The sequence below is a fragment of the Lepidochelys olivacea genome, assembly GCF_965140295.1.
Source record: "Lepidochelys olivacea isolate rLepOli2 genome assembly, chromosome: 11".
NCBI classification, from domain to species: domain Eukaryota; kingdom Metazoa; phylum Chordata; order Testudines; family Cheloniidae; genus Lepidochelys; species Lepidochelys olivacea.
The window spans coordinates 18,303,969-18,331,585 of NC_140421.1; the positions used below are offsets into that span (position 1 = coordinate 18,303,969).

Sequence of the window (27,617 nt, forward strand, 5' to 3'; positions counted from 1 at the left end):
CTGAACCGCGATGACACCATGTGGAATAAAACAAGACTGTCGATATCAGTCAAATTACTCTCTGGCTTAGTTAAAATACAAAGTGCCTAAAATGCGATTTTAAAATCTGTCAGAAATACACAATTTTTTTCTACATTCATCAACTGTGTATATGTAAGAGTTACTGCTATAAACAGAAATGTAGTTCATACAAAACACAATAACTAAAATGCTCACAGGGATTTGTTCTGTTCTCTACCAGTTTCAGATATTTGTATTGTATCCTGAGCATTAAGGTAATTCACAGCCTTAAAGACATATCCTAGACAGTTCTGTAGAGCTTAATCCCGGAAATGCCATTTGTTGTGCTTATTACCAGGCTAAGTCTCATTGAAATTACTCCTGATAGTAAATAATGCTCGGTATTTTCTTTATTTCACACACAAAACCATAAAGGCTACACATTCATCATATATAAGAAAGCAGTTGCGAAGAAATAGCCACACTGGATGCATAACCGTAGCAATATCTGATCAATGTGATCACTACATGTTGACTGGTACTGTAGATGTTAAGTCTGCTTCTGCTCTGTACTGGGCACATTTGGAGTTCTGGTGTGATTTACCCTTAATTTTCCTGTCCTACAAGATCCAAAACTTGCTTGCCTTACTCAAGTAAGCAGTTCTATTATCTTTAATAGTACTACTCAAGTGGATATGACAAGCAGAATTTGACTTAAAGTAACTATGAACCACTAATGTTTCAGATAGTATTCTTTTTATATTGCAAGCCCTCAGGATAGAGACTTTATCTGACATGTTTGCATGGTGCCTGGCACAAGGGAGTCCAGTTCCCAGTTTAGGGCCTCCCCAATGGCTGCTGTAATACAAACAAGAGAGAACAGTCTTAATTCCACAAGTGCTCGTTTTATTTTATTTTTTTTTAACTTTCACCAGACTGATTTACTCTTACTTATTTTTAATTCTGTCTGTCTCTTGTTTGTAAGGATGTTCACATTTTGTACTTTCCAGAGAAAAAGTATTTCTAAAACATTTTTCTTGCTTTTGCTCCTGCAGCACAGACTCGCTATCTCTCCAGGTCACATCAAGAAGATCTTTCAGTAGTAAAGGTTCATAGCCCAAAGAAAGAGAACCGTTATAATCCTTGGGGTGCTGTTTGCATTGCTGGCAGTAAGGATATTGTGTTAAAACTATTACTTTGCAGGGAACTGAAACTCAGCAGTAAAAATGTGCTCCAAGCCAAAGCGGGGAATCGGAGGTCTATGCCCAAGAGAAATATGGGCTTTTTTTCAGCAAAGCTGACCAGATCATTTTTATGTTGAAGGAATGCAAAAAGGTAAGATGTAGGATTTTAGCTCTCTTATAACCCATTAAAAGAGGCCATGGGTAGTAAGAAGAGGAAAAATGAGAGTTAAATGATGGAACTAATTAATTTGGAAAACAACTAGTATGTATGTATGCTAACTCCTATTTCCGTAAACGTTGCAAGGACTTCCATTTTATTTTTCAGATTGACTGAGGGAACATGTGCGTAAGCTACACTAACTCAGCAGACTGCTGAAAAGTCGTCGCCAAAACAGATTTTCATTGGGTCGGTCATTATGAAGACCTTTCTTTTGTGTCAGAGTAACAGCCGTGTTAGTCTGTATTCGCAAAAAGAAAAGGAGTACTCGTGGCACCTTAGAGACTAACCAATTTATCTGAAAGCTTATGCTCAAATAAATTGGTTAGTCTCTAAGGTGCCACAAGTACTCCTTTTCTTTTTTCTTTTGCGTGTCTTCATTTCTGTACTCATTTCTCTTTCCAGTTCTGTATCTTTGTCTTTTTCTCATTTGTCTTCCATGGCTACCCTTTCTGCAGGAGAAGCAATCTGAACCTCAGGTATTCTGGCAGTGGGAAGCGTGTCAGGTTAAAATAACTCTGGTGATAGTGGGCCAAATTCTCTGCTGGCACAACTCCAAAGATGTCATTGGAGTAAAGCCAGCAAGGTATTTGGTCCAGTGTTGTCTCTATATCAGCTGCAACTAAGCCTGCAACACTGGGGCAACTGATCTGAAGTGTTAGTAGACATCTGGGCTGGCTTTCAGTTACCCACATGGAGCTGGAATAATATCTAGCCCCAGCTCAAACACCTTCCCAGCTACATGTGTTTTTCCTCTTCTCTCTTATCATTCCTACTAGATGATACATTGCAGCTCTTCACAGACCTTTTTTTAGCCCTTATGTTCATAAAGACTTTATTGTGCAAGAAGCTGAATTATCATTTGCAAGGTGTTAAGCTGCTTCAGCTTCCAATGAAAGCAATGGAAGTTGAGGATGCTCAAAATCTCAAAGCATCGGGCCCTATGTTTGTATCAGCTGCTCCATTGTTGGCCACTGTGTCCCTCTGAACTATTACTGAATACTGTGTCTGTTTCTCCTTAATGTGCCATTGGTAGGTGCTGCTAATAAGATGAATCATTGTACCCAGCAAAAGACCAGTGAATTCAAGCAGCATATGTGTAGCATCAAATGTGAAGGTGCTTATAGATGAGTATTGTATATTGCCAGTTTGTAACACACACAGTGAAATTAAAAATGAATTATGTGAGAGGCAGCCAGCCAGTTTAAAAGACAATGAACCAGTCCTGCAGTTATTATTTAACATTAATATTACAATAGTGCCTAGAAGCTTCAGAAAAGATAGTAAGGTATGTAGTCCCTGCCATGAAGAACATGTATCAGGCTTTTGTGAACTCGTTATAGAACCACATGTGATTTTGCTAATTATTTTTTTAAAATAGACATGAAAACATGATGCAGCTGTTAATTAATAATCAGTCTTAGCTACTAGTTCTGTAATACTGCACATTGTCTCTATGCAGAGATGATCTATTGCTAGCTATACTCTCTTAGTATGGCTTTTGCAACTGTGAAGGCTGTGGAATCAGTCTTTTAAGCCCAGCTACTCTACTAAAGACTAAATTACTGTGTAATGTTACACATTATGGCAGTGTGTGCACAAGATGATGAAATGTTTGCCTGACTCTGAGTTTCCCTGCTTTTTTCTAATTGTGTCACTAAACCTTTATGTCCTTAACATGTTTTTGTCTGTTTAATTATACAAATACACTGCTTGGTTATGTCTGTGATTTATATTACATTACTGGATTTAGTTACCAATGATGATTTGAAAACCAGCCTACGCAGAATCACAGCTGTTCAGAATTTTTGCACCTGCACGGGAAGTGTTATTAGGGAATAATGTCATTTTAATGTGCATAGGAAATATGTGGGCTTACTATTCACGGTATACGTTCCAGCGTCTAGCTCCAACTGTCAGCGTCTGGATTGGCAGTGCTTCCAATCATCACCACCACTCATTGAAAAATCAAAGTCATGAATCAACATGGACCCGCTTAAGTAATTTTAGAATTAATATTGAAAACATAGAGCTGAAGAGTGTCTTTTTAAAAAACACACCTTCCTTGATATAAAACAGACCGTCTAACTCATATTATAAAATGGAGTCAGTATAATCTATGGTGCTGACAAAATGCTTTTACAGCATCCTTTAGAAAGTGGAGAGGGGAAAGGTATTAATATCTGGGGAATCCAATTTAGAGATTGGCCATGTTGGAAATGTTATAGGCTGTATGTACTTGATCTTTTTATTGGCTCTGTGTTTCTAAATTCCTCATGAAAATGGAGATGAAATAGGGCCATCAGGGACCATAAATTATTAGACTTTTCAGCTATTTACTATCTGCTGATAAAAGCAGAGAAACATTTCTATAACTTAATAAATTTTGAAAAAATCTGTACCGTATTTGCTCATGCCAGATTTGTGCTCTGTATTGTTCTATCTATGGCTAGTCTGCCTTGCAATCAGCTGCGAGGCGTATGAACATCTGCTCATTGTGCCTAACCTTACTGCAGCTGAAAGGGGTAACAAGGGGTTCCTTTCAGATCCCGGAAATTGAATATGAGCCTCATCAGAATTTTTGTAAGATTCTTTTTCACTGAAGGTTATCAAGGCCACACATATATATGAGAGGGTAAAGAAATAACAATAAAACAAATGCAGCAGACCCTGATCCAAACCCTGGTGAACTCAAAGGAAAGACTTCAGTGGGCTTTGGATCAGCCCCCAGTAAATTCCTAGCCAAGTCTACAAGATTTCTAATGCTTCACTTTTTAAAAAATAGACTCTTACGATATATAAAATATTTAATATGTGTTTGGATTTTGTAGCTGTATGTACAGGTGTGTGTGTGTATGTATGTATTATGTATGTATCTCTGTATATGAGAGTAATCACATGATGGCTTACAGGTTTTTATTGGCATGAGTAGGAAATAATAGATTAATGCATAAGTGATAAAACAGGTGATCCACAGAAATGCCAATAAAACCTGTGTATACTATTGTGCACCATCATGTATTTTTATGCCACCTATTTAACAGAAAAGATAGAAACTGTGAATAAGTTTTTAAAAAATTATATTGCTTAAGCTAGGTTGAGTCCAACTGTCCAGGCTGAAGAGAAAGGAAAAAGTTATAACTAATATTGTTAAATATATCTTCTGTGAATCAAAGCTCGGTGATTGTAAAGCTCAATATGTTGCACCCCACTAGTGTTAATAATAGATGCTCAGTATAGATAAAAAGCTCCCCAATTGAATAAGATGGGTCTCTAGTCCAACTATGCTGGGAAATATCCTGCTCTTAAGCTAACTATGACATTTGTCGAGAAACAAAAAAGGGAATAATGAAGAGTGGGTAGGTAGGAACTTCTGATTTTGTATTTGTGGGCTCTGATTCTTCAGTCTTTGGATATAAATTGGTCTGCATTACCAGGGCATGCCACCATGAGAAGTCCATTAACATCAACAGGTCTGTTCACAGTGGTAAGCACTATTCAGTGCTACTGTTTGCAGTTGTGGGTCATTAGATCTTAAGTCAAAACCACATTCATGGCAATTAAGAACTAGGCAAGAACTGAGGAGTCTAGCTGTCTCTTGTTAGCTATTCTGTTTTGTAGAAAATCTTCATAAATTTGATACTTTTCCAGGTGATCATTCAGCCAGTGTATTAGCTCATTACGAGGTGTTACTCTTCTACACACAGAGATGTGCCCTTAATCGTGGCTGGGTGTGGATTTTGCCATCTGTGCATCACTTGTTTGTCACATGCACAGCATAGCTAAAGTAACCCATATTTTCTGTGGATGAGACAGATATTGTAAATGTTATGACTGAATTTAACTGATTCCTTTCATACAATAATATACAAACATAACTGTTCATTTGTTAAGACTGAAATATGTATGATAGACCCAACTTGCAGCTCAAATATTACACACATTGCAGGGTCACTGGAAACTTTAAAATATAGAGCTGGGCATTTTTTATCTCCTCCTAAGCAGAATATGATCCAAAAATTCTGAATGTGTCCCAACCTCTCCGATGTTTTGGGATATTTATTATTTGTGATTTGTTTCATCACATTATTTTAACCAGTTTTCAGTTCCCTGAACATTAAACTGAAAATATAATTAGATCATTTTTAACAACTTGTCTCCAATTATGTACTTGTCACAAACCTCTCCTTTACCTCATATAAAGTCCTAGTAGGCTGTCAGAATGATATCCCCTTTTCTTCCTGGCACAATAAGCAGGAAGCCAATGGAAAGAAAAATCAGAGAAACAGAGAGCTATTTCTTTGCATATAGGTTGTAGCAGAGCAGGGCCATTGGGGAAAAGGTTCTCTCAAGATCAACCAGCGGTGGGCCCCATGGATACTGGATTCTCTTTGGTGACTGCAAATAGTAGATAGCTCTTTTGTGCAGCAGAAAAAAAGCATAACAAAATCCAATGGTTGAAAGTTGAAGTTAGATAAAGTCAGACTAGAAATAAGGTGCAGATTTTTAACAGTGAGGGTAATTAATTATTGGAACAGCTTACCTAGGGATCCAGTGAATTCTCCATCTCTTGCAGTCTTAAAATCAAGACTGGACATCTTTCTAAACAATGTGCTATCACCGAAACAGAAGTTATGGGCTTGATTCAGAAATTACTGGGAGAGGATTTTTTGCCCTGTTTTATGTAGGAGATCAAAATAGATGAACATTAGTGGTTCCTTCTGGCCTTAAAAACTATGACCCTACTTGTTCTCTAAAGAAAATCCCTGGGGTAAAGATTTGTTCCAGTGCTTAACTACCCTGAGAGTTAGGAAGTGTTTCCTAATGTCCAACCTAAATCTCCCTCACTGCAATTTAAGTCCATTGCTTCTTGTCCTGTCCTCAGTGATTAAAGAAAACAATTTATCACCCTCCTTTTTATAACAACTTTTCACATATTTGAATACTATTATCATGTCCCCCCTCACTCTTCGCCAGAGTAAACAAACCCAATTTTTTCACTCTCCTCACAGGTCATGTTTTCTAGACCTCTCATCATTTTTGTCACTCTCCTCCAGACTTTCTCCAAATTGTCCACATTCTTCCTGAAAGTTGCACCCAGAACTGGACATAGTATGCCTGTTGGGATCTTATCAGTGCTGAGTAGAGTGGAAGAATTACTTCTTGTGGCTTGTTTACAGCAATCCTGCTAATATAGGACTTTATTATGTTTACTTACCCAAAAACACAACCATAAATACTTTATAACGTGATAATGTCATGACAATGCCAGGGAGTCATAGATTTTTACAACCCCAATGGATGATTATGCTCATCTAAGCTTACATCCTACATAACACGGGCCATAGAATGTTACCAAATGATTCCTGTATCAAGCCTATAACTTCTGGTTGAGCTACAGAATATATTTTAGAAAGATGTCCAGTCTTCCTTAAAGACTTCAAGTGACAGCAAAGCCACCACACATCCCTTGGAAAGGGTTTCCAGTGTTTAATTAACCTCACTTGACAAGAGATCTAGATCACTCTGTGGAACTGACATGTCATTATTTACCACTCCACCAATTTTTGTGTCCTCTGCAAATTTTACCACCAATGATTTTACATTTTCTTCCAGATCAGTGTTAGGGATCTTAGATAACACAGAAAATGACTTCATTTGTTGACGGTTCCCCATTTACAATAACTTTTTTGAGATCTATCACTTAACCATCTTTTAATCTATTTAATATGAGTTACACTGATTTTGTATAGAACTGAATGCTGGGTGGTACAAAGGCAAATACCTTATATAAGTCTAATATGTATAAGTATATTATGGCAACACATTTAGCTTTTCCTATCTCTATCTGAAAAGATATGTCATTCAGTGTGACCTCAGCTGTGACAATCTGTCTCAAGAAAGAGGTTTTCATTTTGGGAAATAAGCTGGTATCATGCTCACAAATCTGAACCTGCCAAAGTATTCTATCATCCACTCAGGTCTTATATACTGAGTGATCAGCATGCCAAGTAGTTGTATATATGCCTCTGAAACTATTTAGGAAATGAGATATTAAAGATCATTCAAATCGTGTTTTCTTTGTTTCTTTGTCTCCTGAATCACTCTGTCTCCTAGCTTTCCACTTTAAATATACTCCTTTACATCCTGTGATCTCAAGTGCATTTCCATGTGGGAGCTGCTAACACCTTCTCTTGGCCTAACACTAAATAGCTTTTTTTAGCTTAGATCACGCTGTATGGGAAACATTTTTGTTTTATGAAACTAAAGGGATTTTTCTGCCTGATCTTTCATAGCATCTCAGTCTGAGTCACTGAGGGTACATCTACCCAAAACAAAAACCTCAGAGCAGCGAGTCTGAGAGCCCAGATCAACTGATTTGGGTTCATGGGGCTTGAGCTGCCGGGCAAAAAATAGCAATGTAGGTGTTCCTGCTTGGGCTGGAGCCCAAGTGCACCGGTGGCGGTGGGAGTAAGGCTCTTAGTGCTGTGTGATTTCACAGGGAGCTCTGGGATACAAACTCCCTTTTACATTTTAAAAAGTCAAAACAGAACTATATAATAATTGTGTTGTGCCTCAGTTTCCCATTTGTAAAATGGGAACAATAGTACTTCCCTGCCTCACAGGGATATTGTGAGAAGAGATACAGTAAAGACTGCAAAGTGCTCAAATAATACAGTAAAGGGAGCCATAGACCAAAGGTAGGAGCTAGATACATAGTAAGTAGCTTGGAAGGAGCAAAACTAATAAACCGTTCCCCAAAGAAACTAGCTGCTGATGAGGAAGCAGACAGCACGGCGCATGAGATCCTGGGAAAATAGCAAACTGGTGCTATGCCTCTTTCCCCACAGACCTCCGACCATTTCAGGGGAGGAGGGGCAATAATAGCAAAGTGTGGAGCCCGTGGAGTGGGGTCCTGAGCCAAACATTTCCAACGTCAAGAGGAGCAATTGGTTTGAGTCATGGGTGTGTGATTCACTGATTGGGTTGGAAATTCCTGGGTTTTTTTAAAGTATTTATTCAATTACTTGGTTGCACTGTAATAATTTTTCCCTTCTAAGTGCTTCAGCTCACATAGGCTAGTATTCCCTAAACTGCTAGTGCAGCTTGCTAGGCACATAGTTATTCAAGCATCTGGATGGAATTGCAGGCTTCTGGCATTCTTTATAGGTGTTCAACTGTATAATATTGGGTCTATTGGCAGAGCAATGCACATAAATCCCCTTACCACAAAGCCTATAAGCTAAAGTTGGCCAAAGTACCGTCACTGCCAATGGCTTCATTATACTTTTACTGTCTTGGGCTTAGTTGGCTAGAGTTTGAAAGAAAAAGAACTATTCATTTTATTTCCTGGATATCAGCTATAATTGATCCTGAGAGATGCTGAGCACCCTCCATTTCTCTGGACATTTATAGGAGTAGAGGGTGCTCAGCATTTCCCAGGATCAAGCCCATTATCCTGAGATTAATTAATATGAATTGTTGAAGAAGTGGGACATATGTTGTATGAAAGGCATCATTTAGAGTGCCCCACGGGGAATACAAATAGGAGTGATGGACTGAAATTAAGAAAAGGGGAATTTAGAAAACTAAGAAAGGAAAAGGCTTTGTGGTGAGATCAAGACAGTAAAATGGTCTTGAGAGGAAATGGTGGAAGCTTCATCACCTGAATCATTTAAAGTTAGTACAGACACAACACTGGAAAATACATTGTACGAAGCAATCATAAATGGCCAGAGGATGGAGTAGATGACTTCTGGGTCTTTTCTCTCTCTTACATCTACAATCCTTCAAAGGTTTATAACTGGGGATTGGTATGTTCTAAGTGATGGTCTATTCCCCTTCCTTTCCTTTTTTCCCCTCATGAGGAAAATGCAAGGAATTGCAAAGACCCTTCTTTATCAGTACTTTTAGTCTTCTTGTTTCTTTAGATTACCAATCTTTTCCCACTTAACCTAGTTATTTCAATCCTCTTTTTTTCTGTCTTTGACTTCCTGATCATTTGCTTTCTTGATGACTTTTTCAGCAGCTCTAATTTTCCTTGTACGTTTATATGCAGCCCAGCAGGTCATGCTAAGCAAATCAAGAGCTAATGAATCATATACTCAGAATAATTCTAAGACACTCTTCCAGCTGTCTAGCCTTTCCTAGTGCTTGTATCTCTTCAAGATCTATCACTTCTTCAATTAAAGCCTATAAGGCTAGAGCCTAATTAACAAGCTATTTTATCTGACTGACAAACTGGAAAAATGATAAAAGGACTAAACAGCAAAAATGTACCAATCATGGTCCTAAATGCTATGCATTTTTTCTCAGTGGTGTGCTGGACAGACTAAAACTCAGTGGCTGATATGGCTTAGAAGCTCATAAATTTAAATCTTTTTGGAAAGACCCAGTTTCTGAGGATACCCACCATATTTGCAAGGTACCCTGATAGAATTAGAAAATAATTGTAATTTTTTCATTATAATTTACCAGACACACAATGTACCCATCCACCCTTTCCCATGATGATGAAAAAACAAAATAAACAAAGAAAAAAACACTAATGATATTTTATTAGAGGAGAATTTTGTGATGTTGATTACATGCTTCAATTTATCACGCCATCTCTATCACAGCATCTTTAGAAAAAGTAGAATCCAACAGGTAAGTTATACTGCATTAAGCAGCAACTATACATGAATGATTGCAAAGATGTTCCGTATCCATTTCTATTCACCTGTATACCTAATCATTGTTGCAAGAGGTTTTTCTTGTCTTCAGAGAGGAAGTGAACACTGTAGTGGAAAGTGTGAAATCTTCTGAACTAAACTCTGTAGGTCAAATTTTAACATCAGTTATAAAACTACAACCCCACTGAAATCAACAGGATTGCATAAGTTTAACACAAAGCAGAGTTTGGCTCACTAAACAGAAGAAAAATGATAGCCTACTATTGTTTTTGTTTCGTGCTCTGCTATGGAACGCTTTAAAATTTCAGTAGGCATTGCTTTTCATCTGTCTGTATTTCTGGATTCTTTGATTACACAGTTATTTCATGTTTAATTGTTTTAGTACATTTATTGAATTCCTTCTGAATTATGGCTGGAAGCTGAAGACAGATAAATTCAAATCAGGCAAAAAAAAAATTTTAACAGTGAGTGACTAACTACTGGAGCAAACTATCCAGGTAAGTGGTAGATTCTCGATCTCTTGATGTCTTCAGATAAAGACTGGAGGCCTTTCTAGAAGGCTTTAACCAAGTTACTGGACTCAGTACAGGAGTAACTGGATGAAATTTAATGGCCTGGGATATATATATAGGCAGTCAGAATAGACAATTTAATGGTTCCTTATGGCTTCATAATCGATGAATCTATAAATATGTGCAGGGCTCTTCTCCCTCAGTATTTTTTTCTTATGCTTTTTAATTCTTTGTGTCTTTAATTTGTCTCTCACTAAACAAAAAGTCAGCAAGTTTGGACAGTTGGGACTGGATCTGCCAAACACTGACCACTTGGGTTTGATCCAACGCCTGTTGAAATCAATGGGCTGATTTCAGTGGACCTTGGCTCAGCCAAGTGGTACAAGTCTCAAAAACAGTATTTAGACCACATAGAACTGTTTGCTAGCTGCTGCTAAGAAATTCAAGTGAGTGAAGAAGAATCTTCGAAGAGGTCAATACACACACACACACATTCACCAATGTGTATTTAATTCAATTACTTACAAGAGTAGGTAGAGCTACAAATGGAGGCATGCCAATAAAGGGCTGAATCCTTCTCACTTTACTCAGAAAAATAGCTCAATTCCTTCAAAATATATGCATGAGTAAGGTGGTCAGAAATAGTGCAAAAAGAGTCAAAGAAGTTCTGTGTAGGCAAGTGCCACCCTGGTGAGACACACCTGTGGCTAAGCATGCTTGAACATGAATAATACGCCATATAACTTGAGCGCTCACATGAGTTTCCAACTTTCCTCAGAGGGCGGGGGCATCAACTAGCAGAAGGACATACCTTACAAAACTCAGAAGTCAAATTTCCCTATCGGCACATGGACACACAGAAAAACAATTGCTACTGCTTTTCAGGATGGTAAAAGAACAAGAGCCATTATGAGCGTATGAGGCAAGGGCTATTTATAATAGCAATAAATAACCTGCAGGGCCCCCTTTCTCCCCAGCGTGGAGGAAAAATCATTTCATACATAATCTTTCAAGATTAAATACAACAGGAAATTAGAGATGTTCCTAGCAGGAAAACCTGACACCCAAGGAGTTGTCTTTGTAATATACAGCTGCAATTGACCCTCCTGCATGACTATAATATGATGATTCTCTGCCAGTTCTAGGAGCTACAGAGGGAAATCACAGAGATAACCAGATCACCCATCCAACAATACAAATGTTAAAGCTATGGCAATGTTCTTTTGCTTAATATTGATGCCATCATGTAACATTAGATGTCTTGCTTTAGAAGGCATGACCAATAATCCCATCCCATTAGTTTGGTTTTAGTTAAAGCATAGGAGTTACCCAAAGGCAAATTAAAAATAAGTATTAAAAAAGCAAAATATATTTGCCATTTTGCCTGTATACATCCCTAGCTTGAAGACATGCTGATTGTTGTTTCATATTGAGGCTTATTTATTTTACAAAGCATTTTATAAGGCTTACTACACTCATACTAAAAATTTCTTAGATATGTGAACTAAATACTGAAGGGAATCTCTGAGGATTCCATAAAACCAAGGCATACCAGAAATGTCTGGGCAATAAGTCCAGATGTATGCAGGAACATTAATTTTAGTCACCTGTTTCTGAAGGGTAACACCTCAAGAAAAAAAATTTATAAGGCTTTTCAACTGAAGAGCTCTGTTTAGATCTAGAGTCCTATGCTGTGCTGGGCTAAGGAGCTTCTGGGGCCCTCAAAAGCCCTCCAAAGAGGATAACTGAGATTTCTTTCTAAGGCCCACTGAAGCTGGGTTTAAATTTTCATTGCTTTTTACAGGCTGAGGCTTTTCCGAAAAGCGGAAGTAGAGCCAAAATATACAAACACAAAAAATGCTCAGGCAAAAAAAACCAATAATTTTCTCCCATTTTCAAATCGTCATCTTTCTCTCTCCAGAATATTGTGTGTGAATAATGTTTTGTGTCGCTCTGTTGACACTAAGCAAAGTTCAATCCTGGTTTAAGTGGGTGTTGATTTTTATGAATATGTATTGCAGCCCTTTGTGGCCTTTAGTTGCAAAAAGGAAACACTGCCAGTGTAGACTTTACAGCTTCTTTTTGCTCTGGTAGCCTGTCACATAAACTGGAGTTTGTGTATTTAAAGAACGCTGGTCAATACTTATTTAGATGCCAAAGTATGGAGTTAGGAGCCTAACTTTAGGCACCCATTTTTGAAAGAAATGTGCACTATAACTAGTCCATAGGGTGAAATTCTCGCTGATGTGCTGTGTCAAACCATAATTACTTTGTTAATCTTTACTGAATCTTCTGCAATTGTCACATGCATTGACAATGGGAACTCCACATTGTCAGCCAGTGCAGAAGACACAGTGGGAATCATCACTGTGATTGGGTGCACTGCAGATTGGAAAAAGGAACTTTGTCCATACTGTTCATGCCAAAACCATTACATATACACACTTCAAATCCTTACAGCTAGCTACTGCAAATATGCAGGTGCTAATTTTTTGTTAAAATTACATGTAGATGATGAAAAACGCTTAGTCATCACATCAACAGTAGATGCTGCTAAAAAACAATTTGCATGTGTGTTTGCATAGGGTACAGTAGTTAGATTACATAGTTATCCACCTATCATTTGGCTAACCCAGGCCCAATCTCATCAGGGGTTATGCAACCTCAACTCCTAATGATGTTAATGAGAGTTGAGGGTGCTCAACTCCTGAAAGATCAGACCCCAGTTTTGTTATGGTGAAAAACAAGTATAACATAAGCATCAAATACTAGAAACTCTTCCTAGTGTGAATAATGAGTTGAGTGGGAAACAAAAGATTTGCAAATTCAATGCTGGTTGCAATTACAGATCATCTCACATGATCCTTCAAAGAGAAACAAATAGAGCCCTTAGCATCTTAAATGAAATGATGACGTGGAACCATTTTCATGGGGGGAGGTTGGTTTGAGTTCGGGCTGCAAGTTTGTGACCATAAACTGAATAAAAATAAAATGAAAATTTATTGGCAACTTGAATTTTTGTCCTTTTCACTGCTATAACATCACGGCTTCATCGCAAAGGCTCTGCAGTCTTCTGTCAGAGTGAAAAACAGGTAAGTTTACTTACATGTATTCCCTGTGTGCAGAATGTACAGCAGCTGCATTGTTGTAACGCCAGAGAACTATCACCGACGACAAAACGTCCAGGATAGCATCAAACTGAAAAGGATACAGAGTCAATTGCTTTTGTGGTTATTAAGGTGTACTTTAGTTAAAGCAACGCATCTGTAATCATGCTGCAAGGCACAAAGCAGCTCCAACTAAATCATTTTAATGAAAGCAGGATTTACATTCATTTAAATGATCTTTAGTCTTTTTACTGTGTATCATTACACAACGGTGTATATCAGACAGACTTCACCCAGTCAATCAAGGAAAGAGCTTTGTCACCAGCATGCAGAGTTACTTGGATAAAAAAATAATTCTTGCAATAATGTGGTCACCACAATATTTACAATACTAATATATTTCTTGTATGAAGTCTAAAAGAAAAAGGGCACCTGTCTTTCAGTGACTTTGCAAAGGAATTTCATCTAATTTCACTGTACGCCACATCTTTAGCAAAATCTTCACATTTGCAACACTTAAAAACATGAATTTTTTTTACAGGTTTCTGATACAGTGCCATCTCAGCTCAATACTGGCCCATTAAGCATTTCCTTACTCTCTGATTTGAGTTAATTTATCTTTCTTCTCTATGCCCAGAATAATTCACACACCCAACTCAAATTTTTCACAGAAACAGTCCCACTTTCAAGTTCACAAAAAAAATACAAAATGTTTGACTTTCATGTTGTTTTTCATTTAATTGGGAATGTTTTCTCTGCAGATAATCTCTATTGAGAATATATTAGTGTTCAACTGCAAATTGAAAAATAGTAGCAATTTTTAGAGACCAAAGATCACATCCTGGCTCCAGTGATGTCAATGGGAGTTTTGACATTGACTTCGATAGGGACAGGATTTCACAATTGAAGTTGGGACCTCAGATCTACACCTGCATGGGGGATAAATATGCTGCAGGACCTTGAAATGGAAAATTGGTTCTGGTTTGTAATACCTCTCCCTCTTAGCTTTTTCTATAACGTCCATCAGCATAAGATATGGTTTAGCATTGATATGGATGCCTTCATCTGCTGAGATTGAAAGCAGACCACCCCAACACTTTTACCTATTACTTCAGGTTTAAACAATGATCTTTCCGGTGAGTCACTGATTTTCTTTTACTACACCTTGATGCACTCCTTGGCTAAGAAAAATTACAGTGAGAGTTCAGGTATTGCATGCAACATAACATCTCACTGTGAAACATATTTAAATTGTAAGATTACTTACAGCAAATCCAAATGATGATGCACTGTACCTCATTATGGAGACAGCTAAAAGAAAGAAAATATTATTTAGCATAATTTAAAACGTCTTTTGGGTATTTTCTTTCATCTAAGAGGAGAGTTGCACTTTGAAAAGAAGAAAAATGCACATAGAAAACAAGTTACAGCATTAATTACCTGCAAAACCAGCTTGCAGGAATAGGCCGTGCTTCTTTCAATTTGCATACAAAACATAGGGGAGGCCTACGGCGAAGGCACAACATGCTATAGGGTACGGTGTGGTGAGCCAGTAAGTGGTCCTCTTTCTTCCAAGATGGCACTGGGCCAATGCCCAAGTATGACATTCAGGGGCGCTGTGCTGCTGGGAGTGCTGCCCTTCAGATGAGGTTGTGACCAAAGCTGTGCAGGAACCAGAATTTCTGTCCCATAGAAACTTTTGCATTTGCATTTTTTTTAGTTCCAAATCAGAGTGAAAAGCCCCAAATGCACAAATTTTGGCAATAAATCTATTTTAGAAGAACCAAAATAGAATTTTTCCAAAATTTCTGGGCTGGTGGGTAAGCTAGCTTCCCAGCTGGCTGCTGGATCAGCTTGTTGGCAGAAAAACCATGAAGCCAGCCAACCTAGCAGGGCACCCAAGGAGCCAGGGAGCTGGCCAAGTGGGAAACTAGTTGCCCTGCTCCCTGGACAGTCTGAGGAGTCCAGGAGTCCCCAGCCACCCAGCTCCTGGGTACCTAGGGACCTCAGAAAGCTGGGCAACCCATCCACCAGCTTGCTGGTTGATGGGGAGACTAGTAGAAAAACCATGCAGGCAAGTTTCCATCAAAAGTTGGTGGGTCCCTGTGAAAAGTGTTGATTCCATTGAATCAGCATTTGCTGTGGAAAACTTTTTTTGGAAAATTTTACCCCAGTTCTAGTTCTGACCACCTGCAGCCTTTAAAGATCACATGATGCTTGTTTCAAGCACAGGCATGTCTGTTAACTCTTGTATCCTGGCCACATTGCAATTTAGGTATTTATATTCTGCCTGATTCCATTCAGTCTGCAGTGGCATTTCCTCACTTTCTGATGTAGAAACTGTTGGGTACTGACAGCAGGGTTGCCAACTTTCTAATTGCAGAAAACCGAACACCCTTGTCTCCCCCTTTCCCCCACCACTTCTCCAAGGCCCCGCCTCTGCTCACACCATCCCTCCCCTCAATCGCTCACTCTCCTGAACCCTTGTTCACTTGCTCATTTTCACCAGGCTGTGGCAGGGGATTGGGGTACAGGAGCGGGTGAGGCCTCCAGGTGGGGGTGCGGGCTCTGCGGTGGGACTGAGGATGAGCGGTTTAGGGAGCAGGAGGAGGCTCTGGGCTGTGACCGAGATGTTCAGAGTGTGAGAGGGGGCTTAGGGCTGGGGCTGAGGGTTGGGGTGTGGGAGAGGGTTCCAAGCTGGGGGTTGGGGTGTGGGAGAGGGTTCTGAGCTGGGGCAGGAGGTTGGGGCGTGGGAGCGGGTTCAGGGTGAGGACTCCAGGCGGCACTGACCTCATGCAGCTCCTGGGAAGCTGCGACATGTCTCTCCATCTCCTATGCAGAGGGGTGGCCAGGGGACTCCATGTGCTGCCCCACCCGCAGGCACGACCCCTGCAGCTCCCATTGGCCATGGTTCCTGGCCACTTCCCGGGAGCCACGCAGAGCCGGGCACGGAGTCTGCCTGCCCCCCTGGCACTGTGGTCAACCAGACTTTTAGTGGCCCAGTCAGCTGTGCAGACCGGAGCCACCACGGTCCCTTTTTGACTGAGCATTTCGAAAACTGGATGCCTGACAACCCTAACTGACAAAAAAGTATCTGCTGCATTTCAGTGTTAAGTGATCGCTCTACTCTGTAGTTTATAAAATGTTTCTGGGATCTTTCCAGATGAAATAGAGTAAACAAATATGAAGTATTGTATCATTATTTATTCGTTATACTCTATAAGTAAACTCTATATAGTACTTCCTGTGGACCAATATGCTTATTTAATCATAGAATCATAGAATATCAGGGTTGGAAGGGACCTCAGGAGGTCATCTAGTCCAACCCTCTGCTCAAAAGCAGGACCCATCCCCAATTAAATCATCCCAGCCAGGGCTTTGTCAAGCCTGACCTTAAAACTTCTAAGGAAGGAGATTCCACCACCTCCCTAGGCAACGCATTCCAGTGTTTCACCACCCTCCTAGTGAAAAAGTTTTTCCTAATATCCAACCTAAACCTCCCCCACTGCAACTTGAGACCATTACTCCTTGTCCTGTCCTCTTCCACCACTGAGAATAGTCTAGAACCATCCTCTTTGGAACCACCTCTCAGGTAGTTGAAAGCAGCTATCAAATCCCCCCTCATTCTTCTCTTCCGCAGACTAAACAATCCCAGTTCCCTCAGCCTCTCCTCATAAGTCATGTGTTCCAGACTCCTAATCATTTTTGTTGCCCTTTGCTGGACTCTCTCCAATTTATCCACATCCTTCTTGTAGTGTGGGGCCCCAAACTGGACACTGTACTCCAGATGAGGCCTCACCAATGTCGAATAGAGGGGGACGATCACGTCCCTCGATCTGCTCGCTATGCCCCTACTTATACATCCCAAAATGCCATTGGCCTTCTTGGCAACAAGGGCACACTGCTGACTCATATCCAGCTTCTCGTCCACTGTCACCCCTAGGTCCTTTTCCGCAGAACTGCTGCCTAGCCATTCGGTCCCTAGTCTGTAGCTGTGAATTGGGTTCTTCCGTCCTAAGAGCAGGACCCTGCACTTATCCTTATTGAACCTCATCAGATTTTTTTGGCCCAATCCTCCAATTTGTCTAGGTCCTTCTGTATCCTATCCCTCCCCTCCAGCGTATCTACCACTCCTCCCAGTTTAGTATCATCCGCAAATTTGCTGAGAGTGCAATCCACACCATCCTCTAGATCATTTATGAAGATATTGAACAAAACCGGCCCCAGGACCGACCCCTGGGGCACTCCACTTGACACCGGCTGCCAACTAGACACGGAGCCATTGATCACTACCCGTTGAGCCCGACAATCTAGCCAACTTTCTACCCACCTTATAGTGCATTCATCCAGCCCATACTTCTTTAACTTGCTGACAAGAATACTGTGGGAGACTGTGTCAAAAGCTTTGCTAAAGTCAAGATACAATACATCCACTGCTTTCCCTTCATCCACAGAACCAGTAATCTATCATAGAAGGCGATTAGATTAGTCAGACATGACCTTCCCTTGGTGAATCCATGCTGACTGTTCCTGATCACTTTCCTCTCATGTAAGTGCTTCAGGATTGATTCTTTGAGGACCTGCTCCATGATTTTTCTGGGGACTGAAGTGAGGCTCACTGGCCTGTAGTTCCCAGGATCCTCCTTCTTCCCTTTTTTAAAGATTGGCACTACATTAGCCTTTTTCCAGTCATCCGGGACTTCCCCCGTTCGCCACGAGTTTTGAAAGATAATGGCCAATGGCTCTGCAATCACAGCCGCCAGTTCCTTTAGCACTCTCGGATGCAACTCGTCCGGCCCCATGGACTTGTGCACGTCCAGCTTTTCTAAATAGTCCCTAACCACCTCTTTCTCCACAGAGGGCTGGCCATCTATTCCCCATGTTGTGATGCCCAGCACAGCAGTCTGGGAGCTGACCTTGTTTGTGAAGACAGAGGCAAAAAAAGCATTGAATACATTAGCTTCTTCCACATCCTCTGTCACTAGGTTGCCTCCCTCATTCATTAAGGGGCCCACACTTTCCTTGGCTTTCTTCTTGGGCCTGATTCTTCCATGCTTACTCCCACTGAAGAGCAACATTGATTCCTATTTGCAGAGTAGGTCAATACAAATTAACAGGAGAAAAGGCAGCAGTGTGGGTCCTATGTTAAAAGAAAGTTCCTTTATTCTTTCTAGTTAATATTAACAATAAAGCTAAACAGTGGGACAAATTTACTATTTTTTCTAAACTCCAGTAAGAAATAGAATATATCCCCAGAACCATGGGGCAGGAATTTACATTCATAATTACCATTCACTCTAATGGGTCGTCTTCTCTTGCTGCATGAATATCCAGTGTAAGTGACAATACTTGTATAAGAAGTGTGGGATTAATGGACTGAGCACAGGCCTTAACGCCAGAAGCTCCCGTGTTCTAACCCCAGCACTGACTATGACTTCCCCTCAGCCTGGAGAAAATCACTTGACACTTCTGCCTCAGCTTTCATATCTGTAACATAGTGTTTTTATTTAGGCTTTTATTGCAAGTCTCACCATATCTGGCATTTGTCTGGCATGTTGTTTGTGAGGTTGGAGGTGGCAATACTGTAATACTTATTGATCTGCCAGAGGGCTCTCAAGGCAGGTTAGTTTGTGAAATATTCTGAAGATTTTAAATTATAACTATTAACAGTGTTAGGAGTGTTAATGAAATTTTAATGATAATACATTTCATAGAAATACTATGCATAATAGTTTTAGCAAAGTAGGGGCACTAGGTGGTTGATTTTAGCTGCATTTGTAAATTACCAAGGCAACTGTCACAAAAATGGACATCAACCATAGAAAAGAAACTTTAAAGATTTGGAATCTTAACATTTTTGCACCAAACATGATGTATGTTTTCTGACCACCAGGAGTTTTAGCAAGGTTATGAATAGCTCTACTGATACTTTACACTGAACCTCACCCCACTTGAAATGTACCTTGGCTTAAAAATTCAGTGAACTTGTTGTGAGCTATGCTTGCGAATGTTCAGCAGTCATAGACTGTAGTCATTTTCACAGCTTAGAAGAGGGCAAACCTCTCCCCCAGATGACTGGCTTGCCTCATTCCTAGACTAGGCCCTGGGTACAACATCATGGTGTATCTAAGGTAAGAAGGGAATTGTCCTGAGGCTTGCTGGAGGTAGGAAAAGAATAAATAGAGGGTTTGGCCTGCTGTAGAGGGTGGAAAGTTGATTGAGGAAGAAGTGGACAGCTGTGGAGGGTTCCCACTGTAGCTCTGAGCTCATCAAAGGCAAACCTGCAACGGGCCCTGCAAGCTAATTTGCAGCATCCAGCTGATGAACCAAATCCTGCTGCATTTTTATAGTCCTCGTTTTCTTCTGCTGTGATCTCTTTTAAACAAGTGTCTGTAGCATGAAAAGGTAGCTAATTGCCCCTGTGCTATCTGGTCAACCATCAGGAAAGCGTTCTAATCTGCCCAACAGTTCTGAATGGAGTGAAACAAGCTTAAAATGTGTTTATTTAGAAACTGACTAAGTTAATTTCCTTTAGGAGGAAGGAAAACTTCTCAGGATTGTTTGGGGAATAAAATGACTCTGAAGAGGTGTAAGCCCAGCCTTATCAATGACATTTTCACTCTGTGACTTGACACAAAAGCAATACCTAATTTTCAGTATGTCATTAAAACAAGCACTCATTAGCGCAGCACCTGGAAGAGCATAGATACTTTTAACTATTCCTCCCACTAAATATGCACCGTAATTCGGTGGGTGGGGGGCGGTGTTATTTGTAAACACCAATCTGGGTGACTTTTAAAATGATTAAATAGCCACTATTTTTAGATCATGATTTCTCCCTCTACAAACTCCACTTCACTTCCTAGTTGAAAACAGGGGCTACATCTCTCCATTATGACTGCTGAGGCAGAACCAGACCAGGGAAGCAAGGCTGACCTGTAGTGGGACACAGTACTGGCAACAAATACTCATTTAATGGTTTTTCCTGCCTGTGGATATAATCTGTGTAATGCCAATGCTTAGGTTACATGAACAAAATATGGGCACACACACACACAGAGTTTTGTAGATGGGTGTGTTTATATTATACAGCCCCAAGCTACATTCATTTCTTTTCTCTGCGCAGTTTTTTTTAACACTGCTCCATGCCTGCAATGATCTTCCCATCCCAGCTGACCAAGCAGGCATCTTCTTATTCTAAATCAGATTTAAAACTAATTAATTCCATGATGATCCCAAAAAATGATTTTAGGAATTCTACCTCCTATTATCCCCACCTCTGGGATGTTCTGTGGGTCCCTTCCTGTAATCTAGACACAAAGGAGATCTCCAGGACAAGAATTGTGTTTCTTTTTGTTTAGTGTACGGAAATGAGCACATCATGACAACCACAAAATGTATTCGTGTGTGTTTACACTTTTCGTATTGATTTCAGTTTTCTCCAGTTACAACAAGCTCTACGCACATAACAAAGACATAGTATGGAATAAAATAGCTAGCACTTAAGAAAAACCCTTAATAAAATAATTTGGATCTTATAAAAAATATTAAAAGTAGACCTCCTGACAACCCTCCTTGACCCAAAATAGCCTCTATTCCATTTATTCCCTGATGTCCTCCCCACCCATACAGGAAAACCCTTGGAGAACATGTAAGTCTTGTAGTATGTTTTGAAGGAGATCAGATCCAGGCTCTCATGGCAGAAGAAGAGAATTATTTCCAGAGGCAAGAGGTCCTCACCAAGAATGCCCCTCTGTCTTCATCTTCAGGTTAAAGAAGGGAGCTGTCAATTCAAGACCAAATGATCCTAACTGCAGTGTGGTCTTGTACACAGAAAGGTGTGGTTGGAAGTGGCAAGTGGCTGAAACCTGAAGAGAGCGAGTGAGCGTGGGTAGGTGTGCGCCTGCCCACCTGTGCATGCATGCTTACAGACACATTTCCATCAAACTTCAGAAATACACGTCATTTTAGAAACATGAAACCATAAGCAAATGAAAACAAACATTAACTCAGGGATGACAATGTTAAAAGCTCCCCTTGCTTTTCTGCTGGAGACAGAAATTGATATACTTCCAGATCTTGGCAGAGCCTGAGGTGCTAAAATGCAGCTGCAGGGTGGAATGCTAGAATAATAAAAGTAGCAATCAACATTTTAAACAGCTGAAAAATATTTTTTATTTTCTTTAATTACTTATTGGTTTTCTATTAGCAATAAAGGCCCATTTGTCATTTTTTCCAATCTAAACAATCAATTAGAGCTAAAGCACCCACAGCTTTGCCTCAGGCCTATTAATACCTCCAGCTGATAAGTAATGTGACCAATAAAGCTCAGCTAATAAATCACCATTGCTTAGTTAAAATGCATGTCAGAGAGTTTAGTGGCTATGGCAGGAATGATAACTTTTGCATTTCCATGTTGTAGATCCAGCAGCAAAGGTAGCCATAGGACTCCCATTCCATAAAATGGCACAGATCAGATGATGGGCCCTGTTCTGTGCAATGAGGAGGAAAATCATAAATAAATATCTAGTGACGTGCTCATCAGCTGTGTATTGCAATGGACTGCTAGCTGGGTCATCTCTGTCCCCTTGCCACCAGAGCACAAACAGTTCAACTCCCCAGCCCCACAGATCACACAGGATCCACTGGAGACACAAGGCCATTCTCATAGAGGTTTTGTGCATCCATATTGATTCTGGTCCCCTTTAAGCCCACCTTTTCCCTGGCAAAACAGCTCTTATTGAACTGCATAGCCAGAGAATCCATCACCAGTAGGTGCCCCCTCCCCTCTTCTTTGAGGTTCCCTCACAAGGAGGAGCTTCACACAAAATCAGTCAGGGCTGTTATTTTTAGCACAAATATCCCAGGACGCTAGGAGTGGGAAATGAAAGTATCATGCACCCAGCCCTCCTGGACAGACTTCCATGAGATCTGGGGACATAGGAAGATGGTGTCAGAGAGGTGGCTGACTTTCTCCTGCCACACAGGATGGGGGAGATCTGCCTACAGCAATTTCCCCTTCATGTGTGGATTCTGGCAGGACAATCCCCCCACTATGATTTCTTTAGAATTAGCCTTCCTGGGAGAAGCAAGTAGGTGTCAGGTAAGAGAGGTCCAAAATATAGGTTCTTGCAAAAAGGTTTCTCTACACCTAATGTTCATAGAAATGGGGAGCGTGGCTCTAGCAAGACTGTTGCAGGTAACCTCTGCCCAAGGAAGGTGGGGAACTACTTCAGTAAACTCTGTGGGCTTCTTCACCCTACTCAAGTCTGCCCTGTAGTTTGTCTTGGACCTTGAAGAGCATGGTCACACTTGTCTATATAGATTATAAATTCTTCAGAGCAAGCACCAACTCTCACTATGTATTTGTACACTGCCTAGCATGATGGGGCCCTGAACATGGTTGGAACTCCTAGACACTACTGTAATGCAAACAACGAACAAGATCAAGCATCCAAAAAAACAAACAAAAAATTGGTGTGTAAATTCATTTAGAAAAGCGTTCTTGTTCTTGACATATTTTTGGAACTCTATCTAGTATTTAATAGTAAATTCAAATGTCTTTTCCAGGGCAAACATGAAAAGAGCCAGTATATCCTCAAGAGCTTTGCAGACTCAAGGTGCGGATGAGGAATAAGTGAACTTTGATGAGTGCTGTTAAGTTTCTCAGGACCATCTTTCATTCCCGGACTTTTGAACTGTTAATAGAAATCTGAAAAAATATTAAAAATATAAATTGTATGGGGCAAATCATCAGCTGATATAAATTGTCATAGCCCACTGAAGTCAAAGGAACTATAACAATTGAGAGTTTGACATCAGCTGAAAATCTGTCCCATCTTCATTACCCAAGCAGTGAATCAGGAATTGGTGCAAAGCTTTTCTCTGCATCTAATCCAAATAATTCTTTTCAATTCCCTCACATATTAGCAAAAATGGCTAATTATTATTCACTCCAGGATTTTAACTCCTAAATCCTTCATCTGTGTTCCTATTGCACATTTTTATGACTCTATTTTTCTTGTTTCTTATAGTTGAACATAAATCCTCACCTAATCCAGTTTGAGCAGTATTTTTGCAAGTTTTCAATTTGTAGCTGCTGCAGTGAATGATGGTGAAGCGATAGCCCTAGGGATTGAAGTCTAGTTGTCCACAGAATGGTTATCACACAGGTAGCAACAGTGCATTGACTCTCATCACTATACTTCGGTGCTGACCTGAAGTGGCCACCTTAAAGACTGGCAGGTTAGATAGTTCAGTCTGCATATGCCTAGTTAGGTTTTGGTCTCTCTCCTGAGTCTGCTACAAAGAGTGCCAATTGGGATGGAGATTTTTGTGATTTTGACGACTGAAATGAAGTCACCCACCAAAACTCTTGCTGTTCTTACTTGTTATTTATAGAGCACCAGTTCAGTGGTAGGCACTCTAATCCACTTCCTCTTGATGCAGATAGGTTTAGAATCTTTATGCTAAAAGATGAAATGTTAAGTATGTCTTCTGAATTTTGTTTTTGCATTAACTCTACTTTTGTTTTCATGATAGCAACAGAGACCAACAGCACTGATTAAGGGCAGGCATAGCTCTGACAGGTGCAATCTTCCATCACCTAGCTCTGCCACTAGATCTTAATCTTTGCTAATCTAATCCTGCTCTTCTTTCAGACAGAGTGTGCAAGGCATCAGATAACATACTGGCTTTGTGATGTGGACTGTTCGACTGAAACCAAAAAACTAATTTAATTTGTGATCTAAATATGGACCAATATTCAGAGGCAAAAGGCTAATGATTTAGCCCATTGTTCCATCTAATAACTAGAATGCTAATGTATTTAACCATGACAACAACAACTTCTTTAAATAACAGGGGGGATGTTATTGAAATTGTTACCAATCTTGGGGAAAGTGGCTAATATAAGTATCTGCACATCACTAGGTAGCTGTCTCTCACAAGAGACGAACAACAAAGGTCACTGAAATGTTACTATTTATCACGGTAACCGAAAAAGGTCAAGTATTTCCTCTTAACCATAGTCTTTATTTTGCAAAGAAACTAAAGGCTGTCTTCTAAGTATATAATCAATCCCATTATTATGACATGTTCATTTCTCAATGAATTAAATAACCTAAGCAAAATACCCAACAGATACTCTTCACACCTAGAGGCAAGTTCTGCCCCAGTCAGACACCTACAATGACCCTAACCTAATTAAATACAGATGCCTTCATAAAATGTAATAATTAGATCTGATCAGATGGTTAAAAAAAATCAACCCTGATTTGTGAATAAATATGGATTTACGTGCTTAATTTCTGGCACTCCAGTTGAGAAATTTTGGCCTAGGTCTTCTGATTTCCATTCCTATTCCTTAACCACAAGATCATCCTCCCTCTTTCTAAAGTGAATGTAGAGTTCTTTGTTAAAATTTAAGGGCTGTTAAAAGAATATGATTTACTCAACAAATGTTGCTTATTTTATTTGAGAGCTACCTGCTTATGATGCACTTTTCTCCACCTGCTTATTTAAAATGTTCGAGTCAGAGATTCCTTGCCTCTCCTTGTCTTTCAAGCTGCTATATTTCCATGAGAGAATTTTTGCAAACGTGCACAATACATTACTATATTTTGGTTTTGTATTTAACAGTTTGAACAACATATTTTCAATTTTCAGGTATTTTGAAGGCTCTAAGCTAGATTCATCCCTGGTGTAATTCACTAGGTACAATATAGCTCTATAAATGAATTTAGCCCCTCATCTCAGCCTGCCCTTAGCTGGCAGACATATGCTGTTAAACATTTTTAAATGACCATTGATTTAATGGACATTCAAACCGTCAAGGGGGGTGGGGGAGAAACACAGCAATGGGATAAACCTTCAGCCCAGTCAAGCAAGAGACAAGCAAACATCACGTACAGTACAAAGCAGCGAAGCATGCAGAACCAGTCATAAAAGCATCTAAAAATGCTGAGGTCCTCAGGGCCAACTGTAACTAAAAGATGTCCATCCTTGCTTCTAGCAGGGCTCATTTCAGAAACTTGTTGAGTCGGGAACAGCTCTTGCAAATACTAAAAATAGCGAATTAGTGAGTGGCTAAATATAATGGGACAAAGCCATTGTACAGGCCTTTAACTCTCCTGGTAACCAACCCCTAATCATTCTAAAGAAATAGCATTGCTTAGAGGCAGGAATAATAAATCAATAGTAAGCTTTTTATTTTAAGATTTATATTAACAACCAATTGCTGAATTTTGTGCCTCTAAGATTTATTCTTTCTTCTTTTCCTTTTCCCTCCATTCTACTTTTTCCTCTCCTTTCTATCTTGGTGTGGTTCTTTCATTCTTGTTTTCCCTTTCTCTTTCACTCCTTCAACTCTCATTCTGTCTTAGGTCTACTTCCTACCTCCATCATACACAATCAGCCATTCCTTCCTCCCCAACCAATCTTTTTGCTTATACTTAAGAACATAAGAACGGCCATACTGGGTAAGACCAAAGGTCCATCTAGCCCAGTATCCTGTCTTCTGACAGTGGCCAATGCCAGGTGCCCCAGAGGAAATGAATAGAACAGGTAATCATCAAGTGATCCATCCCCATTCCCAGCTTCTAGCAAACAGAAGCTAAGGACACCATCCCTGCCCATCCTGGCTAATAGCCATTAATGGACTTGTCCTCCATGAACTTATCTAGTTCTTTTTTGAACCCTGTTATAGTCTTGGCCTTCACAACATCCTCTGGCAAGGAGTTCCACAGGTTGACTGTGCATTGTGTGAAAAAATACTTCCTTTTGTTTGTTTTAAACCTCCTGCTCATTAATTTCATTTGGTGACCGCTAGTTCTTGTGTTACTTTTCTCCTCATCCTCCCTTTTACCTGGATCTCTCTCTCCTCTTTCTTTCTCTTCACACCCGAAAAGAGGATGATGTATGTGCAACATAAAGGCCTAGTCTATACTGCTGCTTAAGTCGATGTAAGTTACGTCACTCCGGGGTGTGAAAAAATCATCGACCTCCCGCTGAGTTAACTTCTGCCTCTTAGGGAGGTGGAGTACTGAAGTCGACAGGAGAGTGCTCTGCCATCAACTTATGTCTTATGTTGATCTCAGCAGTGCCAATTTAATGTGCCAGTGTAGACAAGCCCAAAGATTGTATCTGGTGATGGGGGTTGTCTTGGGAAAGGAGGCTTACTGCAAGCTGGTCAGGAATTTTTTGATGAACTGTGTTTTTCACCGAAAAATGCTGATTTTTTGAAATCAAAACTGTTAGCAAAACAGGGTCAGTTCCAATTAATCTCCAACTCAAACACTGCCTGTAAATTTCAAACCAGAAAGTTTGTTTTTCGAGTCACACAGACTTTTCATTTTGAAATGTTAGAGAATTTAACATAAAAAAGGCTAAAGAAAAACAAATCTAAATTGAAACAGAGTATTTCAAAATTATTGAAACAACATTTTGATTGAGATGAATTAAAAATAATGGATTTTGGTTTGCAAAATTTTTTGAGAGTTTGACTTTTTTACCCAATTCAGGATGGGGGACTTTTTGATATCTCAAACATTTTCAGATGGGAAAATTACTCCTTACCCAGATCTAGCATCCTGGAAAATGGGAGGCTGCCAAAGGAAGCAGAGCTGGGTAGAAGTGGAGCTGTTTTAGTTACTCCTCATCTTCTATTGCACTGCCCTAGCAGTCCCGTCCCTGCATTGGCACGTCCCACAGGGGAACAAAACAGATGTGGCAGCAGAGTGGGATGGTGCATCCAAGGTGCAAATCCCTGTACAAGTCTATATCTAGCAATGTAAAAACAAGTTAGTGGATGTGTGCCTGGAAGGTAAATCAATGGCCTGATACAGAAAATATAATGTCAGAGGTCCCATCAGTCTGCATGCCAGAACTCCCTCCATATACAAAAAACCTCTTCTGAGACACTT

General features: G+C 40.0%; 1 protein-coding gene across 1 annotated transcript in view; it reads right to left on the reverse strand.

The window, feature by feature from the left end:
- TMEM163 (transmembrane protein 163) overlaps positions 1-27,617 on the reverse strand; it is a 158,229-nt gene that overhangs the window by 53,209 nt on the left and 77,403 nt on the right. The window contains exons 3-4 of the mRNA XM_084643054.1: positions 14,963-15,006; positions 13,695-13,786 (exon numbers count right to left, since the gene is read on the reverse strand). Coding sequence (XP_084499180.1) covers positions 13,695-13,786; positions 14,963-15,006 — 136 coding nt within the window. The remainder of the gene's footprint in view (positions 1-13,694; positions 13,787-14,962; positions 15,007-27,617) is intronic.